Genomic DNA, 23,130 nt, shown 5'->3' with positions numbered 1-23,130 from the left:
CAATAAATGCAATGTTCGGGCTAGATCTGTTATAGGTGTGACGTAAGAATGTAGGTACAAGATTTTGTCTTTATTTCTGAATAAATATGTTTTTTAAATTGACAATTCCTAAAGTGAAACGGACTGTTTTAACCAGCTCTTGTCTTGTACAGGTCTCTGGCCTTGGGACACCAGTACTCATCCCTCGGCTCTCAGCCCATCCTGTGCGGCAGCATCCCCGGCCTTGTCCCGAAGCAACTCCGCTTCTGCAGGAACTACATCGAGATCATGCCCAGTGTGGCCGAGGGAGTCAAGATCGGAATCCAGGAGTGTCAGCATCAGTTCAGGGGCAGGAGATGGAACTGTACCACAATCAATGACAACCTGGCTATCTTCGGGCCTGTGCTAGACAAAGGTATTTCAGTACAGCACACCCCGGGCAAAGATCAGACATGGCAATGCAGAACTGCACCTTCCAGTCAGGGGAGACTGGGCAAGGGAGGAAGGAATCAGAGAATGAAATAGAGAAATGAATACAGATAGTCAACCAAATGCATTTTCTGGGCAGTTCCTGAATGAATAGAATATTGTACTCCAAATATAATCAACCAATCAATTTAGTGAACCCTTGTTTAGTGAGTATGATTGGTACTTGACTGCAATCTTAACCCGTAGGGCAAATTTCACAGTCTGAATAAACCATTCAAATATATTTTTTTAAATAGTAAGATTTATGGGAGCGGTTAGCCTATATAATCATAGTATTATTTACAGAAATGGAGAATCGTACTCAGAGTAAACTAGTGAATGATGCTGAACTGAGGGAGGTGATTGAATGCTGTTATCTGCTGGTTTGTTGGAGTGACCCATCTATGACCAGAGTAAATCTACATCCACTTCAAAGCTGATCCTCACCATCACTTTCTTATAGAGAATTCAATGTTCACTGTGTTTAAAACACTTTTATTAATTTACCTGAGAGCCAGTCCCAATATTGTTATGTGCGGATACATTGAAATGGGAAATTGGCGGTAAATTGGAAATCTGTTAAAGGCATAGCTAGTAAAATAAATGTTAGTGTAAATGATAGGGATTGTGAGCTTATTGCAGAACAATCTGATGCAAATATCCCCTCATTTCCCATTTCAAAACCTTCCGCTGTCTGAGCTCTTCCATTGATGGCCCAGAATTTGCTGTGGAATAACGGTGAGTTTAGTACGCACGCCATTATTAGCGTGTAAAAAACCCAGCAATTTGTGGCGGGGAAGAGATACGTTGTGTGTTGCGAATCACCACAAATTGCTGGACGATTTGCGCCGCTCCGCCATTAGTCTCGCGAAAATGGGAGCTCGCCCTCAATCTCCCCGTGCATGTCAAGAAATTGCTGCATTTGTGCTGTTAAAATGAATTAAACTCACCACGGAAAGTTAGGGCAGGTATTTAGCCATGTAAGGACTCTTTTAATGATGAGATTTATTTTCCTGCAATGCCACTCAACCACGGAGGCCCAAAAAGGGAACAATTGAAACTGTGGAGTCTCACTCCTACAGGTAGTAAATTGTTTCTAGATGTTTTTAAAATTAATAATTTAAATTTTAAAAAATTGCTTACTTTTCCTTTCTCTCTTTTTTCTTTCTTTCTTAATCCAGTCTTTCTTTTTATTCCAGTCTTCTCTTTATTTCTCTTTCTGTACCTTATTTAACACTAATTCGCCCTATTTCCTTCTCCATCGTTCATCTATCTCCTTTTTAATCTTTAAATCTCATTGGTTAATTGGAGATAGACTGTTGGTCCCTCAGTTCACTAAGGTCCCAGATTCCCTGTTGCCCTCGTCGTGCCGTTATCAGCTCGCATATCCAGCAAAATATTTCAAACTGAAAGGTGAGGGAAAAAGTCTAACTAACAGGGCACGGCATGAGATGCCCTGCTCCTGCAAATTCTGGGCCAATATTTTCGTGATTGCGACTCTCTTCGGGGCACTCGCTGAAGCCTGGAATTGTGTGGGGTGATATGGCAGTGAGAGCAGATCAGAGCTGGCGCCCGAGTCTCTTCTATAGTAACAGGTGGTCGGAGTGTGCAGCTCCCCATCCTGTTGCTTTCAAACCGCAGCACAATTGAATCCTGACTGAAACGTGAATCTAGTTTCTCAAATCATTTTATGTTCCTTTGAATCTGTGTGACGGCACCTTATGTTCATTCCAAGTAGGTATTGATTTTTTTTTACTGGCTGGATTCTCATTAGGATGGGAAAAGCTCCCTTCTGAGGGGTTGGCCAAAATTATCGGCATGATTTAGGGTATTAACATAGGAATCACTAGACTGAGCTCCATCTAGTTTGCCTTCTACCATCCCGGTAGTCACTTTAAACAATGATAATGGAATTGTTGACTAATCATAGCAATCAATCTCTATCAATTAGTCTACAACAGACCCAGACATGAGATGAGGAAAACCCCAGTGTTGGAGAGCTTTGGGAACCATAGGTCCAAAGTCATCTGTTCCTCCTAAGCACGCTACACTCACCACACGACATGTCACAGATTACTCACATACTGTATCCAAAATGTTACTTTCTGAAAGAAATCTATCTAATTTGCATTTGAATGAATTAGCACTATCTGTTTCCACCATCTCCCTAGGGAGCCTGTTCCATAGATTGACCACTCGCTCACTGAAATAATGATAGTCTTGGTTAGGATAACATTATTGTAGCACTGTTGTTAGGGTTAAGATTTGTCTGGATTGTAGCATTGTTTAGGGATTAAGCCTTGTTCTCCAATGTCTCCAATTTCAAATTCTCAACCTTGTGTTCAAATCCCTTCATGACCTTGCCCCCCTCTACCTCTGTAATCTCCTCCAGCTCTACAACCCTTTGAGATTTCTGCCTTCCACCAACTCTGGCCTCTTACGCATCCCCCGTTCCATTCACTCCACTATTGGTGGCCGCACCTTCAGCCGTCTAGGTCCTAAGCTTGGAAATTCACTCCTTAAAGCTCTATGCCTCTCCTCCCATCTCCTTTAAGACCCCTGTTAAAACCTACTTCTGACCAAACTATTAGTCACCCCTCCCAATATCTCCTTTGGCTCGGTGTCAATTTTTGCCTGATTACGCTACTGTGAAGTGACTTTGGACATTTTCCTACATTAAACGCATTGTATAAATGCAAATACAAAAGCAAAATACTGCGGATGCTGGAAACCTGAAATATAAACAGAAAATGGTGGAAACATTCTGCAGGTCAGGCAGCATCTGTGGAGAGAGAAAGTGAGCTAACGTTTCAGGTTAATGGGAAAATAGATTAAGGTGTAAGACGGTACATGAGCAGTGGAGTACATTCAAGGAGATATTTCACAATATTCAAGAAAAATATATTCCACTGAGGAAAAAGGGGCGTAAAAGAAAAGACAGCCATCCGTGGCTAAGTAAAGTAATAAAGGACAGTATCCGACTGAAAACAAGGGCATATAAAGTAGCCAAATCTAGTGGGAGGATAGAAGATTCGGAAGCATTTAAAAGCCAGCAAAGAATAACTAAAAGATTAATTAAGAAAGGGAAGATAGATTATGAAAGTAAACTAGCAAAAAATATAAAAACAGATAGCAAGAGTTTCTACAGTTATATAAAAAGAAAAAGGGTGGCTAAAGTAAATGTTGGGTCGCTTAGAGGACGAGACCGGGAAATTAGTAGTGGGGAACATGGAGATGGCAAATACGCTGAACAAATATTTTGTATCAGTCTTTACAGTAGAGGACACTAAAAATATCCCAACACTGGGCAAACAGGGTGCTATAGTGGGGGAGGAGCTAAACATGATTAAAAGCACTAAGGAGATGGTACTCGGTAAGATAATGGGACCTAAGGCGGATAAATCCCCTGGACCTGATGGCTTACATCCTAGGGTCTTGAGAGAAGTAGCGGTAGGGATTGCGGATGCATTGGTGGTAATTTTCCAAAACTCCCTGGATTCAGGAAAGGTCCCAGCAGATTGGAAAACTGCTAATGTAACGCCCTTATTTAAAAAGGGAGGTAGACAAAAGGCTGGAAACTATAGACCAGTTAGCCTAACATCTGTGGTTGGTAAAATGTTGGAGTCCATTATTAAGGAAGCAGTAACAGGACATTTGGATAAGCATAATTTAATCGGACAGAGTCAGCATGGTTTTATGAAGGGGAAGCCATGTTTGACAAATTTGCTTGAATTCTTTGAGGACGTAACAAACAGGATGGATAAAGGGGAACCAGTGGATGTGGTGTATTTGGACTTCCAAAAGGCATTTGACAAGGTGCCACACAAAAGATTACTGCACAAGATAAAAAAATCACGGGATTGGGGGTAATATACTGGCATGGGTGGAAGATTGGCTATCTAACAGAAAACAGAGAGTGGGGATAAATGGTTCATTCTCGGGTTGGCAATCAGTAACTAGTGGTGTTCTGCAGGGGTCAGTGCTGGGACCCCAACTCTTCACAATCTATATTAACGATTTGGAGGAGGGGACCAAGTGCAACATATCCAAGTTTGCCGACGATACAAAGATGGGAGGGAAAGCAGTGAGTGAGGAGGACATAAAAAACCTGCAAAAGGACATAGACAGGCTAAGTGAGTGGGCAGAAATTTGGCAGCTGGAATATAATGTTGGAAAGTGTGAGGTTATGCACTTTGGCAGAAAAAATCAAAGAGCAAGTTATTATCTAAATGGAAAGAAACTGCAAAGTGCTACAGTACAAAGGGATCTGGGGGGTCCTGGTGCATGAAACACAGAAGGTTAGTATACAGGTACAGCAGGTGATCAGGAAGGCCAATGGAATCTTGGCTTTTATTGCAAGGGGGATGGAGTATAAAAGCAGGGAAGTCTTGCTTCAGTTATACAGGGTACTGGTGAGGCCACACCTGGAATACTGCGTACAGTTTTGGTTTTGATCGGGTGGATGCAGGGAGGATGTTTCCACTGATGGGTGAGACTAGAACCAGGGGGCATAATCTTAGAATAAGAGGCTGCCGTTTCAAAACTGAGATGAGGAGAAACTTCTTCACTCAGAGGGTAGTAAATCTATGGAATTTGCTACCCCAGAGAGCTGTGGAAGCTGCAACATTAAATAAATTTAAAATGGAGATAGACAGTTTCCTAGCTGATAAGGGAATTCAGGGTTACGGGGAGTGGGCAGGGAAGTGGACGTGAGTCTAGGTTCGGATCAGCCATGATCCTATTGAATGGCGGAGCAGGCCCGAGGGGCCGTATGGCCTACTCCTGCTCCTACTTCTTATGTTCTTATGACCTTTCATCAGAACATATAAATGCAAGTTGTTGATTAATTTAGCCTTGTTCTATGGTTAGCTGAATTATAATGTTGCTTTGGGGCTATGATACACAGAAACCACCCCCTTATTACAGTTCAAGATTATCAGAGATTAAAACTATGTGTTAGGGCCAGGATTATAGTTGAGAGGAACATAAGCAGTTTATTTTATGACTCATTCAGCCATGTTACTTTTGATTGCAGCCTTTTTTCTATTTATCATGGTTGTTAGCGCTGAGGAATTGAACACTTATTTCAGACTCTTATCAAGCACTCCGTACTGCACTAGTGTGCTATTTTTACTGTTTCTCACACCAACTGTCCTTAGGCTACTGAGTGACAGCGCACATTGGTTCAAAATTAGGGGCACATTTGTGCTGTAGGCCCATGTCCCATTCAGAACTAGATTGTGACTGCCTGATCTTATTTCACAGAGGGCTAAAAAGACTTTCATCCTATCAATCTGTCTTGGATTTGAACCCAGGATCCCAGAGATAGAAAGGCCAGTAACTAACCCGCCACAACATAGAAACATAGGAGATAGGAGCAGCAGTAGGCCATTCGGCCCCTCAAGCCTGTTCCGTCATTTAATGAGATCATGGCTGATCATCCAAATTCAGTACCCTGTCCCTGCTCTCTCCCCATATCCCTTGATCCCTTTAGCCTTAAGAAATATATATAATTCCTTCTTGAATATATTTAATAAGTTGGCCTCAACTGCCTTCTGTGATAGAGAATTCCACAGGTTCACCACTCTCTGGGTGAAGAAATTCCTCCTCATCTCAGTCCTAAATGGCTGACCCCTTATCCTTAGACTGTGACCCCTGGTTCTGGACTCCCCCGCCATCGGGAACATCCTTCCTGCATCTAGTCTGTCTAGTCCTGTTAGAATTTTATAAGTTTCAATGAGATCCCCTCTGATTCTTCTAAACTCTAGCGAATAATAAGCCTAATTGACTCAATCTCTCTTCATACGTCATTCCTGCCATCCCAGGTACCAGTCTGGTGAACCTTTGCTGCACTCCCTCCATGGCAAGAACATCCTTCCTCAGATAAGGCGACCAAAACTGCACACAATACTCAAGATGTGGTCTCACCAAGGCCCTGTACAACTGCAGCAAGACATCCTTGCTCCTGTACTCAAATCCTCTCGCTATGAAGGCCAACAAACCATTTGCCTTCTTAACCGCCTGCTGCACCTGCATGCTTACCTTCAGCGACTGGTGCACAAGGACACCCAGGTCTCGTTGCACTTCCCCTTTTCCCAATCTATTGCCATTCAGATAATAATCTGCCTTCCTGTTTTTGCCACTAAAGTGGATAACCTCGCATTTATCCACATTATACTGCATCTGCCATGCATCTGCCCAATCACCCAACCTGTCCAAATCATACTGGAGTTTCTCTGCATCCTCCTCACAGCACACACGCCCACCCAGCTTTGTGTCATCTGCAAACTTGGAGATATTACATCTAGTTCCCTCATCTAGATCATTAATATATATTGTGAATAGCTGGGGTCCTAGCACCGATCCCTGCGGTGCCCCACTAGTCACTGCCTGCCACTTGGAAAAAGACCCGTTTATTCCAAATCTTTGCTTCCTGTCTGCCAACTAGTTCTCTATCCAAGTCAGTACCTTACCCCCAATCCCATGTGCTTTAACTTTGCACGCCAATCTCTTATGCGGGACCTTATCGAAAGCCTTCTGAAAGTCCAAATACACCACATCCACTGGTTTTCCCTTATTTTTCTACCAGTTACATCCTCAAAAAATTCCAGTAGATTAGTCAAGCATGATTTACCTTTTGTAAATCCATATTGACTTTGTCCAATCCTGTCACTGTTTTCCAAGTGCTCTGCTGTTACATCTCTTATAATGGACGCTAGCATTTTCTCCACTACCGATGTCAGACTTACTGGTCTATAATTCCCCTGAATTTGAATTCAGTTAATTAAATAAATAATGACCATGAAACTACCGGATTGTCATAAAAACCCATCTGGTTCCCTAATGTTCTTTAGGGAAGGAAATCTACCGTCCTTACCTGGTCTGGCCGATATGTGACTCCAGACCCACAGCAATGTGGTTGAATCTTAACTGCCCTCTGAAATGGCTCAGCAAACCATTCAGTTGTAGCAAACATCTACAAGAAACAATAATAAGAATAAAACCGGACGGACAACCCGACATCGACCTCGGCACGGGCTACGGACACGACAAAGGCAAATTCATCCCAATCGACACTGCAAAGTCCTCCTCACCAACATCTGGGGACTTGTGCCAAAATTGGGAGAGCTGTCCCACAGGCTAGTCAAGCAACAGCCTGACATAGTCATACTCACAGAATCATACCTTTCAGCCAATGTCTCAGACTCCACCATCACCATCCCTGGGTTTGTCCTGTCCCACGGGCAGGACAAACCCACCAGAGGGGGGGCGGTGGCTCTGGGAGTCCTCAATGTTGATTCCGGACCCCATGAAGTCTCATAGCATCAGGTCAAACAGGGGCAAGGAAACCTCCTACTGAATAATACCTACTGCCCTCCCTCAACTGATGAATCAGTACTCCTCCATGTTGAACACTGAGAGCAGCAAGGGCACAGAATGTACTCTGGGTGGGGGACTTCAATATCCATCACCAAGGGTGGCTCAGTAGCACCACTACTGTCTGGGACTGCAGCAAGTGGTGAGCGAACCAACACAAGGGAAAAACTTACTTGACCTCGTCCTCACCAATCTAAATGGAATAGACTCAGAAGAGATCTAGCAGCTCAAAACTGGACATCCATGAGGCGCTGTGGGCCATCAGCAGCAGCAGAATTGTGCTCCACCACAATCTGTAACCTCATGGCCCGGCATATCCCTCACTCTACCATTAACATCAAGCCAGGCGACCAACCCTGATTCAATGAGGAGTGTAGAAGAGCACACCAGGTGCAGCACCAGGTGTACCTAAAAAAGAGGTGTCAACCTGGGGAAACTGAAACACAGGACTACATGCATGCTAAATAACGGAAGCAGCATGATATAGACAAAGTTAAGTGATCCCACAACCAACAGATCAGATCAAAGCTCTACAGTCCTGCCACATCTAGTTGTGAATGGTGGTGGACCATTAAACAGCTAACGTGAGCAGGAGACTCCACGAACATCCCCATCCTCATTGATTGCGGAGCCCAGAACACGAGCGCAAAAGACAGGGCTGAAGTGTTTGCAACCATCTTCAGCCAGAAGTGCCAAGTGGATGATCCATTTCGGCCTCCTCCTGAGGTGCCCCCAGCATCACAGAAGCCAGTCTTCAGCCAATTCGATTCACTTCACATGATATCAAGAAATGGCTAAGTGCACTGGATACAGCAAAAGCTATGGGCCCTGACAATATACCGGCTGTCGTGCTGAAGACTTGTGCTCCAGAACTAGCCAAGTTGTTCCAGTACAGCTACAACACTGGCATCTACCCGACAATGTGGAAAACTGCCCCTGTATGTCCTGTCCACAAAAAACACGACAATCAAAGTGATGGAAGGTATCATCGACAGTGCTATCAAGTGGCACTTACCAATAACCTGCTCACCGATGCTCAGTTTGGGTTCTGCCAGGATCACTCAACTCCAGACCTCATTACAGCCTTGGCCCAAAAATGGCCAAAAGAGTTGAATTCCAGAGGTGCGGTGAGAGTCACTGCCCTTGACATCAAGGCAGCATTTGACTGAGTGTGGCATCAAGGAGCCCTAGTAAATCTGAAGTCAATGGGAATCAAGGGGGATAACTCTCCACTGGCTGGAGTCATACCTAGCACAAAGGAAGATGGCTGTTGTTGTTGGAGGCTGATCATCACAGCCCCAGGACATCGCTGCAAGAGTTCCTTAGGGCAGTGTCCTAGGCCCAACCATCTTCAGCTGCTTCATCAATGACCTTCCCTCCATTATATGGTCAGACATGGCGATGTTCGCTGATGACAGTGTTCAGTTCCATTCGCAACTCCTCAGATAATGAAGCAGCCTATGCCCGCATGCAGCAAGACCTGGACGACATTCAAGCTTGGGCTGATAAGTGGCAAGTAACATTTGCACCACACAAATGCCAGGCAATGACTATCTCCAACAAGAGAGATGCTAACCACCACCCCTTGACATTCAGCAGCATTACTATCGCCGAATCCCCCAACATCAACATCCCGGGGGCTCACCATTGACCAGAAGCTTAACTGGACCAGCCACATAAATACTGTGGCTACAAGAACAGGTTAGAGGCTGGGTATTCTGCGGCGAGTGTCTCACCTCCTGACTCCCCAAAGCCTTTCCACTATCTACAAGGCACAAGTCAGGAGTGAGATGGAATACTCTCTACTTGCCTGGATGAGTACAGCTCCAAGAAGCTTGACACCATCCAGGGTAAAGCAGCCCGCTTGATTGGCACACCATCCACCACCTTAAACATTCACTCCCTCCACACTGACGTACTGTGGCTGCAGTGTGTACCACCTACAAGATACACTGCAGCAACTCACCAAGGCTTCTTTGACAGCACCTCCCAAACCCATGACCTCTACCACCTAGAAGGACAAGGGCAGCAAGTGCATGGGAAAACCATCACCTCCAAGTTCTCCTCCAAGTCACATTCCATCCTGAGTTGGAAACATATAGGTGTTCTTTCATCATCGCTGGGTCAAAATCCTGGAACTTCCTCCCTAACAGCACTGTGGGAGTACCTTCACCATGCGGACTGGAGCGGTTCAAGAAGGCGGCTCACCACCACCTACTCAAGGGCAATTAGGGATGGGCAATAAATGCTGGCCTTGCCAGCGACGCCCACATCCCAGGAACAAATAAAAAAATTGACATTGTGTAGCTTTGCAGAATGTATCATGCATAACGATATTAGCCAACAATATTACTATAGGTATAGTAATAATGGGTCAACACTTAATGTGATCTTATGATATTCCTAAAATAGCAGAAAAGGAAAAACGTGTTAATTGTTCGACCATTACTATCGCCAACTTTCATTTCTGGGGCTGTAGTGTAGATTTGTATCAGGATAACAAATTGAGATATATAGGAATATAGAACAGGATGAACAGTGTGCGTGTTTGTACAATATACAGATATTGCACAAACACAGCAGAATATTGTGTAGATTGATAAAATATTGTATAGGTTTGGTAGTTCCAGATGAACATACAACAAATTGCATTTATATCGTGCCACATTAGCCGTGAGTGCATTACATCGATGGAGGCTGATTTCCTTAATTAGAATGGACAATTCTGATCCAAGTGTAAAACCTTCTCCAATTATTCATGTTTTAATTATTCAGCATTTTGAATATTCAGTCCAGTATATATCAGCTATGCTATATGGCAGCTATGGCTCAGTGCTCGCACTCTTAACTCTGAGTCAGAAGGTTGTGGGGTCAAGACTCACTCCAGAGACTTGAGTACAGAATTTAGGCTGGCACTCCAGTGCAGGACTGAGGGAGCGCTGCACTGTTGTAGGTGGTGTCATTTGGATGAGTTGCTAAACTGAGGCCCCGTCTCCCCTCTCAGGTAGATGTAAGAGATCCCATGGCATTATTTCGAAGAAGAACAGGGGAGTTTTCCCTGGTGTCCTGGCTAATATTTATCTCTCAACCAACATCACTAATCTGGTCATTATCACATTGCTGTTAGTGGGACCTTGTTGTGCGCAAATTGACTGCCACGTTTCCTATGTTACAACAGTGACTACACTTCATAAGTACTTCATTAACTGTAAAGCACTTTGGGATGTTGTGAAAGTTGCTATATAATATCTTTCTTTCTTTCAAAACAGAAACATCACTTTCTCAATGAAGTCATGGTCTGAAATAGAATGTTATACTGGGCACTTGCAGTATGAGCAATTAGATGGGCTTATTGGGATCCAATAGTATAAAACACCCTGCAGATACATACAAAATACAGTGTAGGGTTATATAGATAAAATACTGTGTAAATCTGCGCAGATATACCAGACAGGCTCATATAAAATGTTGTGTACAGTGATGTAAAATGTGTGTGTCTAACGCACAGTGTAGCTTTGAACAAAACTGTGTGGAAGGAACATTAAGAAACATCAAGGGGAGAGCAAGTTGCAAGTCAGTGAAAGATTTTGCCTCTGGAAATAACACGCCAATCAAAGCAAAAAATGTGAACTCCGGAGAGTTGAAATAAAAAGAGAAAATGCTGGAAATTCCCCCAGGTCTGCCAGAACGTGCAAGAGAAAAGAAATGTTTTGGGTGGCGACCCCACATCAGAACTTTTACCTCCGGAATTGGTGAGCTGCATATAAAAGAGAAAACAATCTGGAGGGAAATAATCAGCTGAAAGGACATAAGTAGTGGAGTTTGCACATTCTCCCCGTGTTTGCGTGGGTTTCCTCCGGGTGCTCCGGTTTCCTCCCACAGTCCAAAGATGTGCGGGTTCAGATGATTGGCTATGATAAATTGACCCTTAGTGTTAGGGGGATTAAATACGTGGGGTTACGGGGATAGGGTGGGATATGCGTTGGTGTAGGGGTTACGGGGATCGGGTGGGATATGTGTCGGTGCAGGCTCGATGGGCCGAAATGGCCTCTATCTGCACTGTGGGGTTTCTGTGATTCTGTGATTCTGTGAAGTACGTAAGAATTAGGAGCAGGAGTCGGCCATACGGCCCCTCGAGCCTGCTCTGCCATTCAATAAGATCATGGCTGATCATCGACCTCAACTCCACTTTCCTGCCCGATCCCCATATCCCTTGATTCCCCTAGAGTCAAAAAATCTATCTATCTCAGCCTTGAATATACTCAACAATTCAGCATCCACAGCACTTTGAGGTAGAGAATTCCAAAGATTCACAACCCTCTGAGTGAAGAAATTCCTCCTCATCTCAGTCTTAAATATTCTGAGACTATGCCCCCTCGTTCTAGACTCTCCAGCTAGGGGGAAAAAGTCTCTCAGCATCTACCCTGTCAAACCCCCTCAGAATCTTATATGTTTCAATATCACCTCTCATTCTTCTAAACTTCAGAGTATCGGCCCATTCTACTCAATCTCTCCTCAGAGGACAACCCTCTCATCCCAGGAATCAATCTAGTGAACCTTTATTGCACTGTCTCTAAGGCATGTATATCCTTCCTCAGATAAGGAGACCAAAACTGTGCACAGTACTCCAGGTGTGGTCTCACCAAGGCCCTGTACAATTGTAGCAAGACTTCCTTACTCTTGTACTTCAAAACCCCTTGCAATAAAGGCCAACATGCCATTTGCCTTCCTAATTGCTTGTTGTACCTGCATACTAACTCTCTGAGTTTCCTGTACGAGGACACCTAAATCTCTCTGAACACCAACATTTAATAATTTCTCACCATTTAAAAAATATTCTGTTTTCCTATGCTTCCTACCAAAGTGAATAACCTCACATTTCCCCACATTATACTCCATCTGCCACCTTATTGCTCACTCATTTAACCTGCCTATATCCTTTTGCCGTGAAAGTCTTTAATGGCGTGACAGATTATTTCCAATTATATTGTTAAAAGTACTTTCGCGTCCTCAGAGCTGACTGTCCTAGTTGAACCTCATTAATTATCACCACATCCTTTCATTGCTTGGCTCACCACCAAAGTATGTGTCAGCACATGGAACAACCCGCTAACTGACAGTTCCTGGCTCATGTAGCTCTACACATTGCCTGTCTCCTGTATTTGCAGCCACCTCAGGGCATGAATCCTGCAATCGCTATATGGAAAACTACAGAGGAACTGATGGCTTATAGCAGATAGGTAGACGTACAGTAAACATATTACAGTTTTTAAATTTGCTTTCAAGGGTGCCAGCTGTGGCTCAGTGGTACCACTCTCGCCTCTGAGTCAGAAGGTTGTGGGTTCACAGACCCACTCCTGAGGCTTGAGCACAAAGTCTGGACTGACACTGAAGTGCAGTACTGAGGGAGTGTTGGAGTGTTGTCTTTTGGTTGAGATATTAAACCGAGGTCCCATCTGTCCTTTCAGGTGAACATAAAAGTGCTATTTTGAAGAAGAGCAGGGGAATTCTCCCCGTTGTCCTGGCCCAATATTTATCCCTCAACCAGAATTATTAAAAAAAACACAGGTTATCTGGTCATCATCACATTGCTGTGTGTGGGAGCTTGCGGTGCTTAAATTAGCTGCCATGATTCCTACATTACCACAGTGACAGGTACTTCATTGGCTGTAAAGCATTTGGGACATCCTGAGATTGAGAAAGGCGCCATATAAATGCAAGTTTTTCTTCTTTCTTTCCCTGACCTCATTACAGCCTTGGTCCAAACATGGGCAAAAGAGGTGAGGTGAGAGTGACTGCCCTTGACATCAAGGCAGCATTTGATCGAGTGTGGCATCAAGGAGCCCTGGCAAAACTGAAGTCAATGGGAATCAAGGGGAAAACTCTCCATTGGTTGGAATCATACCTAGCACAAAGGAAGCTGGCTGTGGTTGTTGGAGGTCATTCATCTCAATCACATGACATCACTGCAGGAGTTCCTCAGGGCAGTGTCCTAGGCCCAACCATCTTCAGCTGTTTCATCAATGACCTTCCCTCCACCACCATCTTCTCAAGGGCAATTAGGGATGGGCACTAAATGCAGGCCTAGCCAGCGACGCCCACATCCCATCAATGAATTAAAAAAAACATTAAGACTGCTTCCCTGAAGTTGTAAATGTATTGCCGAGTGTGAAAATGAGCCATACAGACCAGAAAGGTCCCAGGTTCAATTCCGGTCTATACTGAGTCAATTGGTCCTGTCAACCCTTAGCTAGGGAGAGAAAAAAAATCAGCTAGGGTTCCACAACCTGAATGCTGTCCATGGACCATTGCTAGAGGGTCCACCGATGTGGACATCAGCTGAAGACCAGGGTCTGCCTCAACCATCAAATGCCCTGTGGATACTGTCTAGGATCGCACGTGAAGAACGTACACTTGGATAAGGTCTGATGGACCGTGTGAAACTGGACTCCAGTAAGAGGCAGCACCTTCAGGACCAGAGGGAAGAAAACAGGGCAAAACACAACCATATGTGAGTTCAGTAACAAGTAAAGTACAGAGCCTGTAACAGCTTCATCAAGGGGGGGTTAACCCTGCCCATCTGGGTGGGTAAGCTAGAGTCTATCCAGTCATATAATCAGAAATAAAATCTAACTCACTGTGTTAAAGACATTTTTTTTTACTAAATTGTCTTTAAAATGAAAGTTAAGCAAAATAATTGTCTTTAGCTTTACGCACAGACTGAGATATACCCCAACTCTCTGACTGGGGAAGTGAAAGATTCTCCACTGCCAGGCTAAGCTGCTACAGGGTATAGGTGTTGAGTGCTGTACAATGCTGACCACTGGTTGACTGCGCCCCATTATATAGATATTCTGGTGAGTTCTGGCTTTCTTCAAAAAAAATGAGTGACAGTGTCTGTTGACCCATTGCTGTGTAGGTTTCATACATTGATTACTGTTTTTTTTATAATTTTCTGATTTTTTTTGTGTTGAATTATAATATAGTGGTGTCTAAAACTTAGATTCATATACAGTTGTAATTCTATCCATTACTATACTAAGTGGGCTGTATAAACATGTTGACTTTGACATTATGCCATGGGAAACTAAGTACAAATGCTTAAAACATTTAGATGAGCCTCCTTCCTTTGTTATTGTAACAGAAATATTAATTCATTTATTTTAAATATGTTAACGCCTCCATTAAAACGACGGAGGTAGAAATTTCACACATACCTTCATAACTCCCACATCAAAATGTTAAGACTGTGTGATACCCTATTGGTTTGTTTTATAATTTATAGGTTCTTGGAATACATCTCATTTCTACAATACCATTTGGTTTCTGCAACACTGTTTTCGTTTGTTAATACCGCAGTGATTTGTGCATTGCACTGTGGGTTTGTACAGTTCACATTGGTTGTAAAATGCTGCGTTGTACATAGACAATCTGTCTGAATGAGTGCTCCCAGCAGTAAACCTCACTCGTCAGCAGTGCCTATCAGGCAGTCTCACACACACTCTCTACGATTTTTATATCCATTACAATGAATGAATGGAAAATCACAGGGAGCATGCCCGCGATGTCCCAGTAGCTGTTCCCAGTGGGTGATGCACCACGCCAGGAGCACACATTCAAAAAATAGGCCCCGTACCCTCTCATTCTGATTTTTAAGCTAATATTGCCATTGTATTATTGGAGGTATGGCAAGTGATTCTGGTTATTTAACTTACTATGTATAGACATGTAGTTGTGAGTTTTCAGAGCTAAACTGGCCCTGTCTTCCTGTCTGTCCCATAGTCATTTTCTTGAACTTTATCTTCTCTTCTCTTTTCTTTTCCTCTATGCTTTCAGTTCCTCAGAAACCCCAAGCTTAGCGTCGCCTAACCACTACCTCTTGACATTTTCCCCCAATCTTCTCTCCTACTCTTTTCAATCTTGGTGGCATCCTATTCTCGGCTCTTCAACCACATTTCTCAGTATAAGAAATCATTCCTGGCACCACCTAAGTCTTCTTTCTTCCCTGAAGAAGGAAACCGGTGGTCCTGAAAGCTCCAAACTATGGAACATTTATGTAACTGACCAGGTGGTGCTATGAGTTAGACACTGTGGCTTCACCTCTGGTATTTGAGTTTAAAACCAGCCATGACAGAAGTAACGACAGTCTCGTCTCTCTGATGGCAGTGAAATTACTTTGTTCAGTTTGAGTCCAGAGTATAATGGCCAGGATCCACACTGAAGAATGCTGCACTAAGTGGCACTAAGTTGCCAATCTCATGCAGGGCATTATAAGGATGCCTTGGATGGGAAATTGAAATGTCGCACAGATGTGGTTGGGGTTGTTTGTATGAGGTTAGGGTTAAGGTACATTCTTGTGGAATCAAGGAGTGCTCACTGTTGAGATTGGAGGCAGATTTTTGAAATCCTTACCCGCTACAATGGGAATATTGACGGTGCAATCTCCATGTATTTTCCGATCCAAGCTCATGGTGGGTCAAGTTCCTTGGACAGGAGTAAGGGGGGGAGGGCAGGGGAAGGGTGCGGGGGGTGGGGTTGGGGGTGTGTGTGACGCGGGTGGTTAACCGCAGGGTGGGGAAAACAGTGGATAAAAATAAAACATGGCTGTCAGCAGCATCATAGGCTGAAGCCCCCATCTGCTCTCTGAACTGAGAGTGAGGCAGTTTCACCATCACTTACTTGTAATCACTAAGAGAGTTCTGTGCTCCACTTGTTATAGGTAGTCACAGATTAGGGATTGCTTGGCACACGGTGGCTCCTTAGTTATTGACTTCCTCCAGTCTGTCTGTTATTGGACCATTAGAACTGCAGCATCTTGGCCTAGAAATTCATTAAGGCGCCGGCAGCTTTGCGGCCAGTTACCGCCTAAAGAGGGCTTCTGCGCCAATACAGGAGTTTGCGCTGATATTCAGCGCAGCGGTAATGGCGGCGGTAGCCGTTAGCGCTGCGCCGGCACCGATGACGTCATCGGTGTGCGCAGTGCCCCGGTTCCGCCCCGATACCAGCCCGATCCCCATATTTAGTTGCGGCCGCCTCTTCCGCAGCGGCCGCAAACAGCGACCAGAAAACGGAGCCGTACTGTTGCCTTAGTGGGGCGCTTTAAGGTGGAGGTGCGGCCGGCCGCTTTTTCGGCGGCCGCCTGCCCGCACCTCCTTCCCCGGCCTCCTCCACCCACCCCCCCCCCCCGCGGCATTGCCGGCTGCTTTCCGCGAACCCGGCACTTCTCCGTGGTGCCGGGCTCATTTGCCGGCACTATCCAGCGGCGATCTCCCCGTGGCAGGCACCTCCCCCTTAAGAGAAGGAGGAGGCCTGCAGTACCGCAGCCTGCCGCTCCGCAGCGGGTGGCGCAGCGGCGCCTAGAGCGCTGAAATTCAGTTTCAGCGCCCCAAGCGGGGGCGGGCTCACCCTGGAATAGCGCCCGGTTCCGACTTGGGGCGCAAAAACGGAATATCTGACGGTCGCAACTTTTGGGCGCTAGCCAGCTGGTGGGGCCATAGTGAATTTCTAGGCCCTTATCTTTTCCTTTTTATCTTTTGCTTATTGAATATTTTCCTCAACAACTTATTAAAAGAGATAGGAATTACAATATAAAGCATGAAGGCTCCCCGTCTCTTCACCTTGCTCCCCCCTTAAGACGCTTCTTAAAATCTAGCTCTTTGACTAAGCTTTTGGTCGCCTGTCCTAATGTCTCCTTCTTTGGCTCTGTGTCAATTTTTGATAATGCTGCTGTGAAGCACCTTGGATTGTTTTACTATGTTAAAGGCACTATATATATTTAAGGTGGTGCCATGGATTAGCACACTAGATTTTTATTTCTGGAATCTGAATTTGAATGCAGCCTAGACTGATGGGTTAATATCTCCTCTGCCTGCCGACTGTTGGGGATCATACATGAATGAGTTTGGGCAGTCATAGCCCAGTTTCTGTGGGGATGTCTTATGTGTCCCTTATTAGTACGGGTTGAGCGTCCAAAATCCGGAGTTCCGGAATACGGAATGTTTCGGAATCTGGAATTTCGGAATCCAGACTCCGGGACAATTGGTGGCAGGGTCGTCCAGAATCCGGGAAATGTTCCGTAATCTGAAACGCCGGATTTTGGACGCTCAACCTGTACTTCAAAAAGCCATTAAATTTTGTTGTCTTTTTTTGAAAAATCCTATGAAAAATTCGAGTGATGCAATAAAACTTTAGTGTTGTGTTTTATCCTCCTTAATCTGCACAGCTCCACTAAGTGTTTCCGCCAGGCTGCGGCCACGGCACCGCGCCGCCCCGGTGGCCTAGTGTGGGCCATCGGATGCTCTGCAGAGCTCGCAGCGTCCCGCAGGGAAACGCGTGAGCGCTACGCGGAGCGGCCCAGGCATTTCCGGACTCGGAACGTGTTTCTGATGTCCGAAGTCCCGAAACGCCCGAACCCAGGTTGTGATGTTTCCGGACTTCGGACATCAGAAACCTGTTCTGAAGTCCGGAAAAACAAAAAAAACTGGCTCGGCCTCCGTCCCGAGGTTGCCAGATTCAGGACACTCAACCTGTACTAAATCAGCCATCCCACTCAAAGGGCCAATAGAACCACTAGTTAGGGAAATTGGAACTGCCACAGCAGTGTAGATTGCAGTGTTTATCTGCGATTGTGGTCAAGACATATTTTTGAGGTAGAGTAAAGGGATATTTACTCTCTATCTAACCTGTATATGGGAGTCCTTGGGGATGCTTGAAATAGGAAAGTGTTCAACTTCCCTTTGCCAACATCCCTTACTTAGATAAACATGAAACAATGTAAAAAGATGCAGAACTTCTATGGTGTGTAGACCTCAAGCCACAGAGTAGTTGTTAATGTGGGGACTGAATGGTGAGCCTCACAGATGTCCATATTGATTGTATGTTGTTATTTTGACATTAGGCCTGAATGTATGATCAGTCAAGACCAGCATGCTTGAGATTGATTATATGAAGAAGTGAACTGCTGGGGTACAGGTTATATCCATATCAAAGCAAATATGTTATTTGTTCCCTCTTTGAGTACCTCCTACAGTGATCTGAAGCAGGTGCAGATGGCGGGGCTTTCAGTTCTCCATGAGAATGAGGAACACCTACAGCCTATAAACAGCAGGTTTTGTATTAACTCCTTAATGGGTAAGAACTGCGGGATCTGATGCTGAACCTTACTGTGTAGAGAGTTCCATGGTCAATCCCTAGTCTGCACTGAGTTAGCTAATCTCAGCCAAGGTGGCAGTTAAGTTGATGCAATTGGTCTCAAAACCTTGGGTTAGGGATGGGGGAAAAAATCAGCCAAGGTTCCCCATCCTAATCGATATCCAATGATTTGTGCTGGAAAGTACAATTGTCAGATAAAGAAAAGGAAAGGGAATGATTTGCATTTATATAACGACTTTCCTAATTATATAGCTGAATCTCTGAGTTTGATACTAAAAATAACTACTGTCCCATGTCATGTGTGACTACGCTTCAAAAATCGGTAATTTGCTGTAAAGCGCTTCGGGATATCCTGAGGTCGTGCGAGGCGCTATGCAAGTTCTTTCTTTTCTTAATGTGACCGCCACATGCTACAGGCTTCCATAAGTTAATGTGGGGCTGTGCATGACCTACTGTATAGACCTAAGATACTGTGCAACCTACTTATTAATAATGCCTGTTGCTCATCGAGATGAAGAATGTTAGTGTTGGAGAATAGACCACTTTCCATTTTGGATACCCTGGTCAGGTGCAGCATGTAAAATAAAGCTCCCTCTCTTCTCACCAATGCAGCTCACCTAATAGCATGCCTCAATCCCAAACTCAGAAGAGTTTTTCTGTGTCCTGCAGCAGCTACCCTGAGGGGTATTGCCACTTGTCGTGCTGTGGGCTCGTGACCAATAACAATTGGTATAAGACGAGCCAAACCACAGTTCACATAGGATTCTGAGAGTTTGTAAACAAAGGCAACTTTGACCCCATTAACTTGGGCTGGACTCAAAGCTAGATCCCAGAAGTGGAAGGTCAACCACTAACCCACTGCACCACACCCCCTCCCCCCAACCCCGCACCCTCACCAGTCCCCTAATCTTTAGATATGACACTGGTTAACTTACTGGGCTGATTTGTACAAGGCTTGCGTTAGATGGTTTTCATTAGCTCTCAGAATGTGGATGACACTGGCAAGCCCCCATTTATTGTCCATCCTAATTGCTTTGTGAAGATGGTCTTCTCCTTGCTTTATTGCATTCTTTTTTACAACTGACTGGCTTGCTAAGCCACTGCAAATGGAATTATGGGTCAACTAGGCAGTGTGGGATTAGAGTCACATGTAAGCCTGATCAGGTAGTCTCCCTTTCCTGAAGGAAATTAGTGAACTAGTTGACAGGTTCACACGACAAGAAATTTCCACTAGGCATGATAGTGAGGGAGTGCTAACAGCCACGAAACAATAACCAAAATGGTTGGCGGCTACCAGGTCAGGAGAAGTAAGAGCTGTGAGGGAGGTAAAAAGACAAAGTGGGTGAGATTACCTTGAAATAGCGATACAATGTAGGGTCCACTTCGTTTAACATTGTTGATATTTATGACAGACACAAGACTCCATCATTGATACTGTTTTTACAAGAAAACATCCCTAATAATTGCCCCCTCCCTCAGCTATACCTTGTATGTTAGAAGACACCGTGCTCAATGTATTATTGGTATTGTAGTACTAGCTCCTGATTAGCAATAGAAGATAAATATCACAATCCCACTGGAAATTATATTTATCCGACAAACATATGGGTGAATCTGTGTCCTGTTACACTCCAAGAAATATTGCCTGCCTCTGCCCCTGCCTCAGCCCATCTGCTGCTGAAACCCTCATCCAGGCCTTTGTTACCGCCAGACTCGACTATTCCAATTCTCTCCCGGCAGGCCTCCCATTTTCCACTGTTGGTAAATGTGAGCTCATCCAAAACTCTGCTGCCCATATCGTAACATGCACCAAGTCCTATTCACCCATCATCCTTGTGCTCGCTGACCTACATTGGCTCCTGCTCCAGCAATCCCTTAAATCTAAAATTCTTATCCTTGTGGTCAAATCCCTCCATGGCCTCACCCCTCTCTATCTCTGTAAACTCCTCCAGCCCTCCGAGATACCTGCATTCCTCCAATTCTGGCCTCTTGTGCATCCCCGATTTCCTTCGCCCACCATCTAGCTCCACCTTCAGTTGCCATGACCCTAAGCTCTGGAATTCACTCCCTAAACCTCTCTGCCTCTCCACCTCTCTCTCCTCTAACCCCAGCGAGACGGACCCCGGTGTGAGACTAGCCGCAGGGGGCAGACTAACCCCAGGGGGAGTCTAGCCACAGAGTGAGGGGGAGACTGACCCGAGTGAGACTAACCCGGGGGGCGACTAATTTCGGGTTGATACTGGGATCTCAGCATGTTGTGAAATTGCCATTCTGACTAACTTCAGTGCTGAATCTAACGGCAGACTTTATATCAACAAGCACTACACACGACCCCCTGCCCTGTTCTAATCTCTGAGTAATTTGTTGTTGAATTTACTAATTTGATGAAATTGCATCTTCTTGATGGGATCTCTGATTTCTAGCGTTCTGCTAAACCTTGAAGCTTAGAATCAGGCAGCGGGCGGTGATGTTTTGCTGTGTAAATGGGCTGGGACATTCACCTCCAGAAGTAACTGCTCCTCGAACTAACTCAGTGTGCGTGCTGCCCTTTGGGATGGACCTGTGTTATGATAAGCGCCATGTAAAAGCAACTCTCAGTGTGGAACTTGCTGTGACTTTTGCAGAATGCAACACAAAATATGATAAATGACAACTATAGTTGTTTACAATCTTTTATTGACTCAACAAAACTCTTTCAATGACTCTGTTGTGTGCAGTTGTACACTGGGATATTCATAGACGTTTTTGAAGGTGTTTTTTAAATGATTCTGTACATTGTTACGTTGTTCCAGACCAATCGAGAGCAACTTCTTTTTTTGCACCACAAGAGAATCTTCTAAAAGTGTTGAGACTTGTGTGACGCCTCCAGTCTGAAATTCCCTGGCACTCCGCCCATTCATAAAGGTGGAATGTCACTAGGGAGACGAGCAGCAACCTCGGTGTGAAGGTTGTGTATCCAGGCAATGGGCAGCCTTGTCGAAGGAGCTCGCTCCTTGGGGCGAGAGGCCATTCGGCCACACACGCTTCTAAATGATCAGGTATATCAGAAAGGGTTCTCATACACAACATACCCACTCCGCTGTTCTGTGCACCGCCGGACAGTTCAGTTTAATGCCTCCCAGCCGTATTGAGCTTCAGGCAGTCAACAGGGAGACAGTTGCCTCTGACCTACGGAGTAAGCGTTCCAGTGCATTTTATACCGGCGAAGGGACCGAACACTACAGTGTTCACTATTAAGAATAAGCACCTGTATTTGTAGTTTAACTACATTTAAGAAACTGTAGTTCGATTTGTATATATGTCTCCAAAATATAACATGCAATGGACGCCTGTCCGGCAGCAGGCTGGGGTTTAAGTGCTACCGAATCCCCACTATCTTCAGTAATACCGTGGATCCCAATATTGCCACTGACCCTTCCTCTCCCCCACCTCTGTCCTCCCCGCTCGCAGTTAGTCCCGGAATAAGTTGAGGATTTGTTAACAGAAACATTTTTTTTGAACCAGATCCCAAAATAGTTTATTTTTCCCCAGAGTCTCATTTTAACTGGTAATATTTGAGGATTAGGTTTCCGCAGAGTGTGTAATTTGATGGTGATACACCAGAGAGAGAGAGAGAGCCTCCCTGTGTTTCCCAGTCACAGGACGGGTTAACAGCAAGTTACAAGGCACATAATCGGGACACACAATTGGTGGCTGGGCAATAATTACTTATCGTTGTTATATTGGGCTGTCCTTCCAGCTATAATAATGGGAGTGTTATACCAGTGATCCATATCCAAACATATTGCGGGCCACTGCTGTCTGATTGCCGGGGTATCATTACACTCACGGGGAATTGCGGCTTTAGTGGTTCGGGGACCGCATCCCACAACCGGGCCAACTGATGATTGGTTTATGATGACTGATGAATTTTGAATACAATGGATGGGGGGATCCGGAGATTTTGGCCGTGTTTTGAGGGGGGAGGGGGTTGTATTTCACAATTTGATTCGTTTTCTCCCTCAACCCTGCAAACCTTTAAGAAATGAATGAATGAATTAATACATTTTAAGAAATGAATGAACCAATTTTAAGAAATACATGAATTAATTTAAAGAAATTAATGAATAAATTTAAAGAAATACATGAATTAATTTTAAGAAATGAATGAATTAA

General features: G+C 44.7%; 1 protein-coding gene across 1 annotated transcript in view; it reads left to right on the top strand.

Moving 5' to 3' along the window:
* The window catches only part of LOC147101467 (proto-oncogene Wnt-3), a 73,405-nt gene that overhangs the window by 23,262 nt on the left and 27,013 nt on the right, over positions 1-23,130 (top strand). Inside the window, exon 2 of the mRNA XM_085966606.1 lies at positions 153-394. Coding sequence (XP_085822732.1) covers positions 153-394 — 242 coding nt within the window. The remainder of the gene's footprint in view (positions 1-152; positions 395-23,130) is intronic.

This window comes from Somniosus microcephalus, chromosome 24 (genome assembly GCF_052327205.1).
Source record: "Somniosus microcephalus isolate GS21.2 chromosome 24, FLI_Smic_1.0, whole genome shotgun sequence".
Lineage (NCBI taxonomy): Eukaryota > Metazoa > Chordata > Chondrichthyes > Squaliformes > Somniosidae > Somniosus > Somniosus microcephalus.
The sequence above is the reverse complement of the archived record's forward strand: the minus strand, read 5'-3'. Positions and strand labels throughout refer to the sequence as shown.